Genomic DNA, 16,299 nt, shown 5'->3' with positions numbered 1-16,299 from the left:
CACACGGTAAAAAAAAAAAAAACTGGTTTATTCCAAAGTCCCCTTAGCTGAACCCCTTTCAGCCTCCCACCAGGGTAGTCTTTAGGGGCGACATAGGATTTTGCACCCGCATGAACGGATACGGGTCCAAAAGAAGTTTTAACAATTGCAATATACTGAGCCTTTCGGGGACGAGCCGAAATTCACACGCACCTACGGAATGTTCATGCGGGTCCGGACGTCGTCTGCATGAGTCAAAACCTAAGTGCGGGCTCCGCACCCGCACATAGAAGTTTTGACAAATGGGTTATTCGGAGCTATTCACACAATGTGGATGCGGAGCGAATTCATCCGCATCTTTGGCTACTTTTTAAAAATGATTTTGCAAGGAATTTTTAATTATTTGCCATAAATACCCTTAAAAACACCATATGAAGGTTGTATGTACCCATATACGTCTATCCCTACGTTTCCTTCTGAGATGGAGATATAGCAACTTTAACTACCTTTTGTCCATACTTTACAATTTTATACAATAAAACTTGTCAACAACGGCCACTGACACGGGACCAAAATTATAAGCCGTTCTGTTCACACACACATTACGAATTGACTACATACTTTAATATATATAACTTTTAAATTTAATTAAAAAATTATTTTTTTTTCTTTTTAAAAATATATATTTTTTAATCTTTTTAAACTTCATTAACTAAGGTAAAAAAAAATACCTTCATTAAACAACGTTATTCACGTGCGGCGTTCACTCACCGCTTCACGTTTGAAGGCCCTAAGTACTTGAATAGTTTTGGTGGTCCCCCGATGTCCACAAGTATATTTTACACTATATTGAGTACAAAACTAAAAAAAAGTTGAAATTTCAGAAGTGACTAATCTACGGATGGGATTTCACTCAAAGATTTATGAAAGTTATTTTATAAAACTTGAAGAAAAAAAAAACCCAATAAATTTATCGGTTGAATTCGAGCAAATGCAACCGATCAGCTTATTGGTTGAATTTTTAAAAGAATTATAAAATTTTTATAGTGTAATCCGGGCTTAAAAGGCCGGGATTATACTATAAACATTAATAAAAAATCTAATATAAAAGTTGAAAAATTCAACCAATAGGCACATTGGTTGCATTCAAGCAAACGCAACCGGTGATCTTATTGGTTGAATTTTTCACTTTTGAATTCGTTGAGTTTATCAAAAAGTTTTTACAAAACTTAGTGTAATCCCGGCCTAAGACAATTGCGATGTGAATATTTCTAAGTCGACATTTTGAAAACCTCCACCCCTCCCCTTTTTTTCTACTTGCAAAGTCTGATATCTCCTGAATTTTTTTTTTGGAACATCATTGGATATTTTTGGAAAATTTTTCATATTTTTCCGAAAAAGACATTTTTTTCAAAATCTTTTGAAAATATTTTAAGATATTTTCTCCCATCGACTGCTTGTGAGGACCGGGGAATGAAGGCATCTTTATACCCATATTCTATGGGGCTCTAGGCTGCCTATGGGCAGGCTAGGGGCAATTAGGGATGGAGAAAAATAAATACAAAAAAAATTGAAATTCCTGCATAAAAACTTGTTTCGCCCGCATCTTTAGTGCTCGTGTGAAAGGGCCTTGGAGCCACATCAGGGTAGAATTTTGGAAGCATGCAATAATTTCCTCATCAAAGAGAATTATCTCTGAAGAAACAGACATTGGTTAACAGAATGTTCCAGATAATCAAGATTCTACTGTAGCATGCACAATCAAAGAAAAACAAATGAGACATATGTTTACAAAGATTTAGATTAATTCTCTAGTAACTTAGAACAAAATAAAACAAAGTTTATTTGCACACCAAACTGATTTTATTTATTCAAAAACCAACCAATAAATTGCTTTATCACATTTAGCCAGAACTGTGATTACAACAACCATTTATAACTATCACTTAATTATAGCAACAAATTTATATAAGATTAAGAACTCAAGATCAATGTTATTTGAGTATCTCAGATTATTAACTGTTGCATGATCAATGACTTTAACCAGTGTTGAAGAGCTGAAGGTTCACGTAAAGAAAATGTTGAAAAAAATTATGCAATCTTGCAACCATAAGCGTACGCAGAATTTTCTCGAGGGGGTTTCAGATTTTTTTCTCTTCTGGGGGGGTAAATTTTTTCCTGTAAAATAACACTATAATCTTGGCTCGGGGAAGGGGGGGGGGGTTAGAACCCCAAAACTCCCCTTTGCGTACGCTAGTGCTTGCAACTCAACTTCGGCAGGATTTCACAAGATCTTTTGCAATGGTGCTTGCATATTAAATGTTTCAATCATGTGTGTATATACACCTCATTTTTCAATTATGTATGACTAACTGTGAATAGGAAGCCACACTGTATAATGAGAAATATTACTTTTGATAAAGCACAGAGAATTTCAGGTGTATCAAAAGATTAAAAAAAATTGAAAACCACTGGCATACAAATAAATCCTGGAGGCATACAAACAAAAAGAAAACAATAAAAGTAAAATATTTTGTTCGTTATTTTTTAAAGTTTTTTTATTGTTGTAAAAAAGCTTATAAAAAGCAGATATTTAATTTTTTTGAACAAAAAAAAAAAAAAAAAAAATGCAACAAAAACAACCTATTACAAAATATAGGAGAACCTCATTTTACCATGTGTATATGGGGTACACATGGTTAACCATAATATTATAACAGTACATATATAAATGCAAATTTACTCAATTCAATGACATAACGTGAATCTTAATGGCACCAGTGACAAATGTGATTCTGTGGTACTTCAGGATGTAGTGGTGCAACAGGGTTCCAACTGCATGGGCAATGGTTATTGATTGGGATATGATTTAACTTTCTTTTAAACTGAACACAACTCCAGGTGATAAACTAGTGAAGGAAAATTGTCTTTTGGATGAAAAAGTTTTGCATTTTAAACAGAATAAATTTACTCATAAAAATGCATAGGCATGTAAAAGACTAACCTTTTTACAGCAAATATTCTTCTAAAGAATTTTCCATAACCATCTCATAAAACCAAACAAATGAAAGCCACAAGAATGAAATTATATACCATATTATGCTGGTGTATAAGACACTGTTTTTCAGATCTATTCTCAAAGAAAAAGCATCTTGCATGCTAGCAAAAAAATAATTTTTCATTGAATTTTCAAGTTCAGCCTAAAACAGTCAGATTATGGTATATTGTGAACCCCTGTAGACAATGATTTCATAAGGATGATGAATAAATAATGAGTGAGCCCAATTTGCTAATTATATTGGCAGGGATCTTTTAAAACACATTATAGATGGGATGACATTAAAAAAGTGATATACAAGGTTTTACTGTATCCAACATTCAACACCGCAGCTGAAAACATTCACTTATTGAATATGAAAATTATTTAAACCAACCTACTTTTAAAACAATATACAGTCAATGCTCGATTTTACAAACCTCCAATTTACACAAACTTTTTTTTTACGAACTGATCCTCTGTCCTGAACAGCACACCATAGAACATTAATGTTAAAAATTCTGCTCTATTTTACAAACTCATTTCTATCAAGTCTATTTTTTTATGAACTTTGTTTTTCTTCGTTATTTTTTCATGTTACTTTACTTTTCCAGCATCCTCTTCCGAGCTTATTGCAACCAACAGTAAACTTTAGTTCCAACATTCTATGTGCCTTAAGAGAAAATATGGGGAGGCAATTTCCCTTTTTTGACACTGTGCCCTTTAACTCTGGCATACCGATATAATGTCATGTATGTAAAATCAAACCTTGATATACAGTACCAGAAACTTTAAGCAAACAAATTTTCCAAATATAGAAATTATAATAGGTTCAAGTGTAATTTGATGCAATACCAAAAATATGTTTGGTACCAGAATTCAGTGAAACAGATGACATTAAAACAGGCTCAACTATATAAGGTTCAGGACTTGATATATCTATTTATATTACATATGTAATCGTCAATTTTGGACTTTGGCAGTAACACACACCTTCTATACACAGGGTGAAAACTATTTCAGCTCAAATAACTCTTGAACCTTTAGTTATAGAAACATTTTTTTATATATAATTACAAAAAGTATCCAAATAACACATTTTAGATGTGCCATTTTACTAAAGGCCATATTTGTACAATACAAAATTTAATTTTTTTTAAATTCTTCCCCCCCCCCCCATCCTTTAACTTCAGCTTAATAAGGTGTCTCTGCTGAACCCCCTCCCCCAAAAAAGTCATGTTTCCGAGTGTGATATTAGTAGAGATATTAGAATTCAAAAATATCTAAAAATAAGGAAAAGAACACCATATAATAACGGGCATTGTTCTTCCCCTCATTTTCAGCAATTTTTTTTGTTCGGCTCAGAAGAGACAGGGAACAGTGTTTCAATTGAAAAATTAAAAGATGGGGAAAAGTGAGAAGAAAATAGTGTTATTTAGATACTTTTTGTAACAATGTTTCTATAGCCAATAGTTTATGAATTATTTGAGCTGAAACAGACTTAGGTTTCCACCCTGTCTAAAGAGAGGACTATATCATCCAGTAACATTAGATAGGATAGTCTTGAAGACACATAGTTAAACCTCATTAAGAAAACCTCACTTAATATGAATTTTTGAATACCTTTGACATTGATTTTTTTAATATTGGGAAACAGTAATATTTTTGCTTAATATGAACATGTAAACCAGACAAAATGACATTTTAATTTTGTATGATGAAAACCTGATTATTTCTGTTGTAAATTTCTACCCCTAGAAACAAATCCATAACAAGCTTCTTAATAATCTTTGTATAATATTTTATCATGTGTATATATTGTTTATAATTTGTGTTAATTGCATTTTTAATTGGGTTGCTGTTTTTTTTTTTAAATATATGACATCCATATTTTTATGGGCATCTTTTTATCAGCCACCTCGTTGGGCATTTTGCCTGTTGTGGCGTTGTATTTGTATTTAATGACTGGTGACACTGCCTCCTTGTTGACGATTCCTAATGATTTAATGATGCTCTACAACAGTGATTCCCAACGTGGGCATTAATGCCCCCTGGGGGCAATGGAATGTTCCAGGGGGTGGTAAAAGCTACGGGTATAACATAGGATTCTATGGGTTCGATTGCGTTGGGGGCAATGGAAGAAAAAATTTCTGAAGGGGGCGATGGGACAAAAAGGTTGGGAAACCAGGGTCATCATTTCAACTTTTTCCGAGGGTCTAGTGTATTTCCTAAAGCCGACCCCCCAAATGACGGGCCTGTGGAAACCATGCTCTACAACCTTGTAACCGTCATTTTCTACTTTGCATTGTTTTAGAGTTAGATTTGAAATTTTGAATAGTCTTAATTTTTGTAGTCCTTTTGTCTGATAAATTAAACCTAATTGAAAAATCTTCAAGCACTGAACATGTGGAAAAAAATTCATTCTTTTACAATCAAAATTGACAGGGTTACGAGAAATTAAATTTTACGCATTTCCGCATCTGAAAACACATTTCAGCTAAGCTGTAATGGTCATATAAAAATTTATATCCAATAAACAATATAATTTTCTTTAGATTTCATTCACTGACTTTTCACTAGAAGTTTTTCAACTATTACAAGACCCAGCAATCAAAAATTAAAAAAAATTTCTTTTTTTGACCTGAACTTTTAAGATAATTACCATTTGAAGCATTCTTGTAATTAAAATCAAGGTAACTAATCAAGAAAAAATAAGGTATTAGATAACAAGAGTGGACACCCTATAAATACAGCAATCATAATCTTAGCCTTTGTAAAGAATAGAACATTATTTAACCAACACAATGTTTCAAGTTTAATGTAACAGATTATTCACAAATGATAGTAAAAAGCTGTCATCAAAAGTGATCTTCTGTTAAAAAACTGAAACGATGTATGTTTCACAAATTAAATCTAAAACTAACAAGATTTATTCACACACTAGACAAATAAAGAAAACTTCATTCATTACATCATATATAGAAATTGAAGAGATTAATTATTGTTAGCAAAATAATGAAATGAACAGAAATTCAATTTTTATTTAGGCTTATAATATATTATGATGAATATGATACAACAACAAAGATTAATTAGATGATTTGTTTGATTTATTGTAATTTAATTTTTTACAAGTTGCTTTAGCTTATGACATAAAACCTTCATTAACATACAGCAGGAATCAAATCTTAATTTTTTGGAGGGAAAACCCTTTTGCATCATTTATGTACTTTTGCATTTGATACAATAGATTTGTCTTTAAATACACTATTTGTTTCAATAAAAACAAGTTATGGATATAATTTTTTTATACAGTGGAACATCTAAAACTGGGGGAACTGAACCCATTTTGGATATGAGCAAATATCTCTGTAAAAAGACTGAAATAAAGAACTTCCAAATGAACTTAATGGAGGGCAAAAAAAATTACAGAAATTTACGCTTGTTTTGTTTATATTGTTTCACAAAAATCTGCTAAAAATTAGCTTTTTAATTTTATTTGCACTACTTCTTCAGCCACTCAAATGCTGATGGAAAGTGTGCGCGAGATATCCTTGAAAATGCTCATGTAAAAAGTGTTTCAGTTGTTCTGGACAAAATAGTTCAAACTGTACAACCAAATGGAAATGAAAGCTTATTTCTCGTGCACAATACTACGAGATATTCAATTCAAAACATCTTAAAAATTATTAAATCAAAGATTAAGCTTAATGAGAAATATGAACATTGTAGTTTTATTTTCTGCACATAAAATACCAGATAAAGATGCTAGTTAAAATCAAAAGGAAAGCTGAAATGAAAAATAGTTTTTGTACACACCTGATATATATATACACATACACACATACGTGAAAAGATATATTTCAGACATTTAAGTATGTCTATTTAATTTGATTGACTTGGCTGGAACTGCTCTTTGTTCCTTTGAAGGTAATCAGCCAAATATTCAATTGGATCGGCAGGTCTAAAGGAGAAAGATACACTTTAGACATGACAAAAGATTTACTATTACGATTACTTTTAGGGAAGCATATTTATACAAAAATTAAAGAAATCTAAATCCCAGAATTAAGATCTTCTAAAACTATTTATTATCTGCATTTTATTTATTTTTTTATATATATATAATTTTTTTTTTTTTTGATAGTTATAACTGGTCCCCCAAGAGGTTGCACACCTCTGCTCTGCAATATTTTTTCTTGGTTCTCATAGTATTTGTTACATCAGGATTTCACTGTGTGTCTATATAATACATAACATTTATATAAAACATCAGGAACAAATACATACACTTTTTTGCAACTGTTGTTTTGTTGCCACTCAATGCAAAATGTCTGTCCTTGCTCGCAACAACGAGTGTCTGTAGATATGAATACACTGATTTTAAAAATGCATGTCTGAAATTGTAAATGTCTGTAGATATGAATCTACTCTTTATTCTTTTCACCTAGCTTCAAGGTTTTTCATCAGTGTTTGATATGTCCCCAAAGGTAACAGGGGGCCAACAGTTTTGTCTATGTGGTTCAGGAGGGGGAAGCAATGCTTGCTACACCCCCCCCCCCCCCGTCAAACGTGAAGCAGATTGATCTAATGTATTATATGCGTATATACCTAGTGTCCAACAAAGGACTGCGTTAATTTAAAATTAAATAACTCTGAAACAGATAGATAGAACACTGAAGTGATATGTTTATTTTTAAAGCTGTAAAATTCTGATACAGAAGTTTTAAAATTAGTTACAACTGTTGCAGACAAGTGACACAGCACTGTATATCATAGTTGCAGAGTCAATCTATAAAAAGAGTGCTGTGAAGCACAGAACTATGTCTTCAGACAGTTTTTGTTGAAACATGAAAGCAAGGTAGAATACTGAAGGAAGTGGATAAAGTCATGTATTCTATGGAGCAACGTTTTTCTAGTATCACTGGTTAAATCAGTCCTACAACAACACAGTTTCAATCCTGATTCAAAGTTGCAAAAGGTCCTGAAGCGAACACAATTCACCAGCTTATCAATGAATTTCAATAAACAGGCACATGGCTAATGAGTTAGTGGGAAATGATGACCCTACGCAATCTGCAGTTACTCGTGTAAATGTGACAGTTTCTGCAGTAATTCAGCATAATCCAAGGATATCCATTCAAAGAGCTGCAGCGAATTCTGGATTAAAGCAATCCATCACACATAGAATACTGAGGAACACCCTGCACGTTTCTGTACAGGATCCAATGTCAGATTGAGCTGTATAACAAAAAGAGCTGTACGACAAGGAGTTCATAAATAATATGCTCACAATAATTGATGATAGATTTAATGTTGGTTGCATATGGTTCAGAGATGAGGTCCATTTTTCACCTGGATGATTATGGGAACAGACAGAACTGACAATTTTAGGGTTCCAAAAACCTTTATTTGTGTCCAGTACGACCACTGCATTATCCGAAAGTTACTGCTTGGGTTGCAGTATCCAACAAAGGCATCATTGGTCCTTTTTTATTGTGAGAAAAAATTGCTACATTTAACGGTACATTGCAGTTTTGGAACAATTTGTGGCTACAATACAAGCATTGGAGAATCAATCAGGCACTTCATGCAAGATAGGGCCCCAACCACACTGTACCACAGTGGTTTTTGACTTTGAGAAATACTTCAGGAATGAAGTCATTGCTTTAAACTATTCCACATTTACAGGAACAGGCATGGATTAGCCTGCCTGCATATTTGTCCAATCTCATACTTTTTTGTGGGGAACATTGAAGGACACTTTATCGGAACGATCCTGCAACACACTTAAGCTTCAAGATTTAATCTTGAACTACTTCTGTACTACAACTATGATGTACAGTGCCACCTGTCTGCGATATTTGTGACTAATTTTGAAACTTCTGTATCAGAATTTTATGGCTTCCAAAATGAACATGCCACTTGTTTCATTGTTCCATCTCCATTTCAAAGTTATTTCATTTTAAAGTAAGGCAGTCCTTTGTTGGACACTAAGTATAAACTGATCATGTCTCCTCCAGACGTTCAAGTCTATCTCCACTTATGATGTGGTTACAGGTTCGGTGCGGTCTTGCAATTTGAAACCGAAATTATTCAAGACTGCACATGAAAGCCTAAGCAGAAACATTCAATTTAATTTAAATGCTTTTTGTCCTTTCTTATAAGTTCTTGATTAAAATTATGAGTGGTATATGCAAAGCCGCAGCTTTTCTATAAAACCTTTTTCCCCCAGTTTTTCTTCTGTGTGGTTTGGCTTATTTATGATACTTTAATGAATTCATGTAGCAGCACTACACGTGACTCCATGTGTGTTCAAATCATTTATGTCAGGGCTGGACAAATCCCAGGTGCCAGGTCATCATGGCAATTAAAATATTGGTATTTACACCTTTGTGCAGTTACTAAATTGTAGGCTGAGAGCAGCACAAAATATTTGGAATTTATAGTAGCATATCTGCCAACATGAAAGAGGGTCATTATGCAAAGTCAAAAGAAGCATGATTTTTTTGTGATTTATCCAGCCCTAATGTATATGGTATACTATTATGTATGCAATATTTGTTTTGCATTGACATATTACTGTAGTTAATATTGAATTAACCAGTGTATAGCATATGACTAGTTAGTTTACTACACATGAACGATTGATTCACCTCAAATGAAATACTGTATAAACCTGTGCCTATGTTACACCCCTATGATTCTATCAAAATCTTCTATCAAGATATACGGTACTGTGGACATTGTTATAGGATTATGGAGTTATATTCAAAACCATCCAATGCAAGGGTGTCCAAGTCAACATATTTTACTGTATTAAATCCTTAACACTTGAAACTAAGTGGAACTTTTCCAGACATCTAAAATCACCTTATTAGCATGCAGATGGTTTATACTGTATCTCATATCACAGTTCAGCATTCAAGTGTCTGGCATATGTCAATATTGGCAACTGATCTTTAAAACTGAAACATAAGTTTTTGTATTCAAGTATAAAATATAAAAAAAGGTATTGAATAAAGCATTATCCGCAAAAAAAAAAAAAAAAAAAAAAAAAAAAAAATCAATGCATTGTCCGTAAAATTAAATGAGCGTCAATATCAGGATTTACGTAGATAAAATATGGTTCCATCCTCCAACAGTTTACGTTTTTTTATTTTATAGAATGTACAACTAAGCACATTTTGTTGAATGTTCCTAATGACAGTTGAAAAATGCCTTTAATTTAAATAGGATAAACTGGAAAAAAAAATCTTACCGCTCTTTTGCCAGATGTGATAAACCTTGAAGCAAAATAGGGACAACAGTATGATCCAAATACTGACGCACAGGCATAGAGTTATAATCAATTCTAGGCTTCTTTTCGGTTTCAGCAACGCTAGGTGCACTGAATGCCTTCATGGGGGAAAAAAGAATTTTAAATGCTGATAATAAATCCAGATTTAGACTTCGATTAAAGGTGTAGTTCATTTAAATGCATTAGCATATACTATGAGTATTGACATAGTCTTGGACATCACTACCAATAGAAATGACACAAATGAAAAGGTTTTTAAATTTCTAACATTTTGACACACCTTTGCTGTCTTAAAAGAAAAGAGATGGCCAATAATCAACAATATGATCCTACCTGAACTGGGATCTCTCCGGGACTAGCCTGATACTTCTCCACACCACTCAATGGACAGAATGATAACACATTTGATAATTCAGGTGCTAAGGTAGAAATTGTTTGGCAATGGGGGGGGATGGGAATTTTCTTTATCCCATTGCTTTGGAGTTTATATATATTTATATGGATAATTCTCTAGGTGAAATTTTTTTTCAGCCACTTCATTAGGTATTTTTTCTGTTGTGGAATTTGTATTTGTAAAAAATTGTCCCACTTTTTTGCTACACGGGTTATGTGAATGTTAGGGCCTGATTTCTGCATGGGCAAATATGATTTTGATTCTCAGTAAAAATATTCTCTGGCTAACAAAACATCTCTGAACCTAGTTACAAGCTCTAAGTTCTACATTGCCCCAGGCCCCTTTATGTCAAGCTTGGGCCCTGGAGGATGTCACATTTGCCTTATGGGAGGGTGAAAACAGACGAGTGACTCTTCAAGCGTAATCAAAGAATTAGAAAATCATGAAGAATTCAAATAAAATAGATTATTAGTTTTTTTATGAACACATCTAAAAATAACAAACTCATTTTCATGCATCAGTTTACACAAAACCATTTGTAGTTGCTCAGCCCTCCCATGCCAGATCGTGCCACCCTATCCATCAAAGTTTGAACTTTTTTCCATATGTTAAGAGAGCCTCCGACATCTGCTCAGATAAACTTAATTTAGAAGAAATGAGCATCACACACATAACTCTGACAACATAAATACATTAGCGGTACACGTAGTCAGAACCATGTTCTAGCATGTACCAATTCATTAGAAATTCCCCCAGAGGAATATTTACGAGATGCATGTATGGCTGAAAAGGTAGGCCTACCTTATGCTCCATCTTTATACCACAAGATTAAAGATTCAATTTTATACACTAGAATGATTCAAATTGAATTATTCAATTTAACTGTTGTCAACATCTTAAACAAGAATTTAAAGCTTAGGTGGCCTAAAGATCTTAGGTTTCATAAAAACAATCCATTGGGAGGAAGGGGAATGTATTACATGTCTTGTAGCGATTGCCCCCTGGATTACATAGATCAAACAAGATCAATAAAAGCAAAAACTGATACTGACCTGCGAAATGTCTGATGCTGCTGTGCTATTCATAGAATGGCAACTTCCTGCTTCTCCCTCTGTTATAACTGATGAACTATCTTGGTCTAAAATATGAACATACTATTTAATGATGAAAAATAAGATTAAAAAGTTATTCAGATTTACCAATAAAAAAAATGAATAAAGTTTTCCAAAATATAACACAATAGAAAATATTTATGAAGTTGCATACGTTTCCCATTTCTAAATTTTATACCATGAAGCTTCATATGTTAATGATTAACTTTTTGAGGTGCAGCAGTAGCACAGATGGATAAGGTAATCACTAAGGTAAAGTACCAAAGGATTTTTAGAGGTGTCACGAGTTTGATACCCAGTTCATTTTCGTCAAAAGCTTTCCTGATGTGGAGGTACAACAGAACCAGCGACATGATCACAGAAAAAGATTGCTACCGCAGGGAGTCCTACAACAAGGGATAAGCCCACCAACCCTTCTGTGAATATACACAAAAAAAAAAAACTGTCATTCAAAATCAGCAATAAATTACAGGTCCTGGTCTAATTAGCCCTCACGTGCAGAAAACCCTGGTACAACAAAATGATCAACTTCTTGAAAATATTTTTAAAAAACAGACAAAGAAAGCTGTGTGACACTTGAATATCAACTGCTTCATTAAAAAACTTTAAAGCTTATAACCCCTGGCTCTTTGTAAAATGTCTATACTCATCAGAAGCAGTCTATTCATCATCTGCTTGATGATAGTGAGTAGTTAAAAATAATAAATTTCATTCAAAAAATAAATTCACAAGATTAATTTTTGTTTCACTAATTCATTCCAAAAATTTATTTTACTGATAGAATGAAGTTTTTCTTGTCCCTCTAAAGAGATTTCCCTTTATTTCTACCTTACCCATGATGAGAATTCCATTTACTCTACACTAGTTTATCCCAAAGTGGGCAATGTTCCTCTGGGGTGATGGAAGCTGCCAATATAACACCGGATCCTATAGGTTTGCTTGAACTGGGGGATCGATGAGAGAAAAAAATTTCTTAAGAAAAGGACGATGAAACAGTTGGGGAAACTGTGCTCTACTTGCCGAACCAATTAATAGTGTAAAATGATACATCTGTACTGTGTACATCAGTGGTTCCCAAACATTTTTGAAACTTGATCCCCCCTTTTGACCCAAATTTTACTTACACCCCCTCTTTTGACAAGAATTTCATCCACGACCTCCCTCCCCAAGCTTGCCATAATTAGGGTGACCATACATCCCGTATTTCCTGGAACAGTCCCAGTTTTTGCTGTTTTTTTTCGCTTTCCTGACTTTTTTGTAAAAATGACATGTTGATCACACAGATCTTATGTAAAATTCACTAACTGTTAGAGAAAAAACTGGCGAAATACGCCATTTCGATCTGAACACTCCGGCCTGCAACCTGACACAAGCATGAAGCAGCTCAAACCAGCCTTTTCCACAGAAACACTATTCCACTCCTGGTCATTGCCGCACAGCCAAGATCTCAACTCTGCTCCCTATCTCCACTAAGAATACCCGCCACTGATATTGCAGAAAAATTTCATAGTAATTTATCTGGATGACTGTTCTTTAGCTCAAAATCTTTTAACCTTGACACAAGCTGTGAAAGCCTACAGCCTATTAAACAATAGTAATTTGCTGACATTTCTACTATGTGTGTGTATTCTGAGAAAAAAAATATATCTTACATTTCCTTTTAAGGAATTCAAAATCCAGCCATGGCCCCCCACATCTTGGAGGCGTCTCCCTAGACCAGACTTTTCAATGGCTCCTCTGCAGTGAATTTAAAGCAAGAAAAAACGAAAATGACGAGAATTGTCCTGGGCCCCGTATTTTTGGGGACCATGAATCGAGCAGACCATTTTTTGAAATAGACCATTGCAGTAAATAGAAAAATACAAAAAAAAGAATTGTTTTCAAAAATAATATGTTTGGTATATATAGGAATAAATATACTTAAACAAATATGGGCTCTATTTATTTAAGTCTCTTAAATTTTTCTGCATTGTACATTATTTGAAGGGTTTGGCCAAACAACAGTTTATGCGAAACTCTAAAATGGTCTATTCAAACTTTAGAGATGCAATGAAAGTTATTGCTGAATTAAGTTTTTTTTTGCCTGAAAGTAACAGACCGTTTGAAAATAATCCGCCTGGGAAAGTAACTAAGAAAACAATGCACACATGGTGACATGGATGATTGTTACAGTTATATAAAACTTGCCATGGGCAAAGGTACAGGAGGAGAGCAATGTCCCCCCAGATTAAATGACGGAGCAGACTGATCTAATGTATATGCCAGGACTGGACAAATCACAAAAAAATCTAGGCGGCAGAATAATATTTTTAGGCCCCAAAAAATTCTTTCTAAAAAAATTTCCATAATGCTTTTGATTTTTTCAGGGTATAGTGACCCTCTTTCATATATATAAGTTGGCAAATATACTGCTATAAATTCCAAGTATTTTGTGCTACTTTCAGCCTGCAATTTAATAACTATACAACGGAAATTTTAGGTTTCTTAAATTTTTTTTAGTCACCGTGGTAACCTGGTGCCTAGGATTTGTTCAGCCCTAGTATATACATACATATATATGAATTGGCATCATGATCATGCCCTCCCAGACCTTTCATGTCTATCTCCACCTATGCAACTGCATAAAGTGACATAGTAATCACATACCAGGGTTTAAGGTACGGTCGCATTTTTCGCAAAATGCGAAAGAAAATGCATCTGCTCCCTTTACTTTTTTGAATGCCTAGTAGTGCATTCATATTTGTATGAGTGAAATTATGAATCATTATTTTCATTAAGAGTACCACTCATGAAGAAAAAAACCAGTCTGGCGCCAGGTAGCAAACACCATCAGCAGATGGTGATTGAAAAATTCCCATCTCAAATGAATGACAATATGTAAACACATTGTAATTATTGTGAAGAATTACGAAAAAGAAACGCGTTTTGTTAATAAATGAGTACTTTGGGTTTCAGCTCTCAATGTAAGAGCTCCATCAAGTCCGGAATTTTGAGATTTTAAATCATTTTCAAAGAAGTATTAAAAGGGGGAGGGCTTTGAATATGTTTATTTTGCACCACACAATCAACCACTTGCTATGGTCAAGAACTTTTCTTTCCAAATAAAAATAATGAGATAGGTAAATCAATAAGTTAGATTTTGCGGAAATTAACTCACCCTCCTCCATGGTCAAAGCTAGCTTTGATAACTATTGATTTTAATTACTGTAAACGCTCGAAATCTTACAACGAAATCAATTCTATAAGCCGCTCGAAAACCTCTCACATCGCTAATAATATGCGTAGACGAAAGCTAGACATGCTAAACACATAAACACACTTAAAGTTTAACCCCGCCCATTCATAAGGTTCTCTCATATCAACCAATAATACCGATTGCTTACTATTGATTTTTTAAGATGTGTGACGTCTACCAATAAAAATAACGCTTACAAAGAAAAAGAATTACCATGATTTTAATATGATGACCATACAACCCGTTTTAAACGGGACTGTCCAACTCTGACATATTTCATCTGAATTTTCTCTTTCCTAAATATATCTTCGCATCAGCCATAGGCGGAGATAGACTTGGAAGTCTGGGGGAACACGGTCATTATTTCTGGGGGGGGGGGGGCACGATGATGATGATCTCAATTCATATATGCATATATACATTCGATCCATGGAGGAAAGAATAACTGTAAAGAATAAATATATTTTTTCCTTCATGCATTAGATCAGTCAACTTCACCTTTGACGCTGGGGAGCAATGCCTCCCCCCACGTATCTCGGCCCATGGCATCAGTCAGCTGTTAAAGACCTTTGTATGGATAGCGGAGAGTGACGTCATCCTTGGATGTCAACTTCTTTCTGTCTAACTTCTTTCATTCAGACAAATACGGGTGATTTTGCAAGTTTAGTAATTTTCAAACAATTAGGCGCCTTATTCCTGCGAAGACACTGAAGTTTCTTGAGGACGGCTTGAGAATTTCTAAATTTGTAAAGGTGCTCAGTAATGAGTTTTTCGGTCTGTTTTGCGTGTTCGTGTGGTTTATTTTTCACTGGCTTGTGGCTTGCGTATTAGCAAACGAAGACTAGTTCGTAAACCGAATCATTTTTTGTTGTTCGTAAACCGAATTGTTTGCAAACCGAGGTGTTCGTAAACCAAGGGTTGACTGTAGGTGGAGATTTTGAGCAACATCAACAGACAGTTTCTGGTTGGGTTACCGTATTTCTAAACTTAAAAATTAAGACACACACACACCAACAAAAACCTACTCTTGAGGACAAGACAAATTCAAACCAATGATGGCCTCCGAGCACGAAAAAACACTTCTCATATGACAATGACCCTAAAAACGTTATCAACTACAAACGATTTTTTTTCCACCCAAAGTGAACTGGACACAGAATTGAACGGCCGTGAGTAGAACCACTTTTAATTTGTAGGGTTACCATATTCCAAAACTTAAAAATGAGGACGTATGCGTGCTCA

At 34.1% G+C, this 16,299-nt stretch overlaps 1 protein-coding gene across 2 annotated transcripts; it reads right to left on the bottom strand.

The window, feature by feature from the left end:
• Positions 1–2,592: 2,592 nt before the first annotated feature.
• LOC149067589 (protein dpy-30 homolog) lies at positions 2,593–15,239 on the bottom strand. Of its 2 annotated transcripts, none has more exons than XM_089252574.1 (4): positions 14,980–15,239; positions 11,763–11,848; positions 10,278–10,414; positions 2,593–6,980 (listed from the first exon to the last, which is right to left on the bottom strand). In XM_089252574.1, the coding sequence occupies exons 1-4, from the start codon at positions 14,987–14,989 to the stop codon at positions 6,902–6,904; spliced, it is 312 nt and encodes a 103-aa protein (XP_089108700.1). In that variant the 5' UTR covers positions 14,990–15,239; the 3' UTR covers positions 2,593–6,901. The 2 variants fall into 2 exon arrangements, with proteins under 2 accessions (XP_089108700.1, XP_089108701.1); XM_089252575.1 differs by lacking the exon at positions 2,593–6,980 and adding an exon at positions 7,021–9,984 and having other exon boundaries at positions 14,980–15,199.
• Between the last annotated feature and the right edge of the window lie 1,060 nt (positions 15,240–16,299).

This window comes from Pholcus phalangioides, unplaced genomic scaffold (genome assembly GCF_987345545.1).
Source record: "Pholcus phalangioides strain wild (caught in Gottingen) unplaced genomic scaffold, Ppha-v1.0 ptg000029l_1, whole genome shotgun sequence".
In the NCBI taxonomy this organism is placed as follows: Eukaryota; Metazoa; Arthropoda; class Arachnida; order Araneae; family Pholcidae; genus Pholcus; species Pholcus phalangioides.
This window is presented reverse-complemented; position numbering and strand designations above follow the sequence as displayed.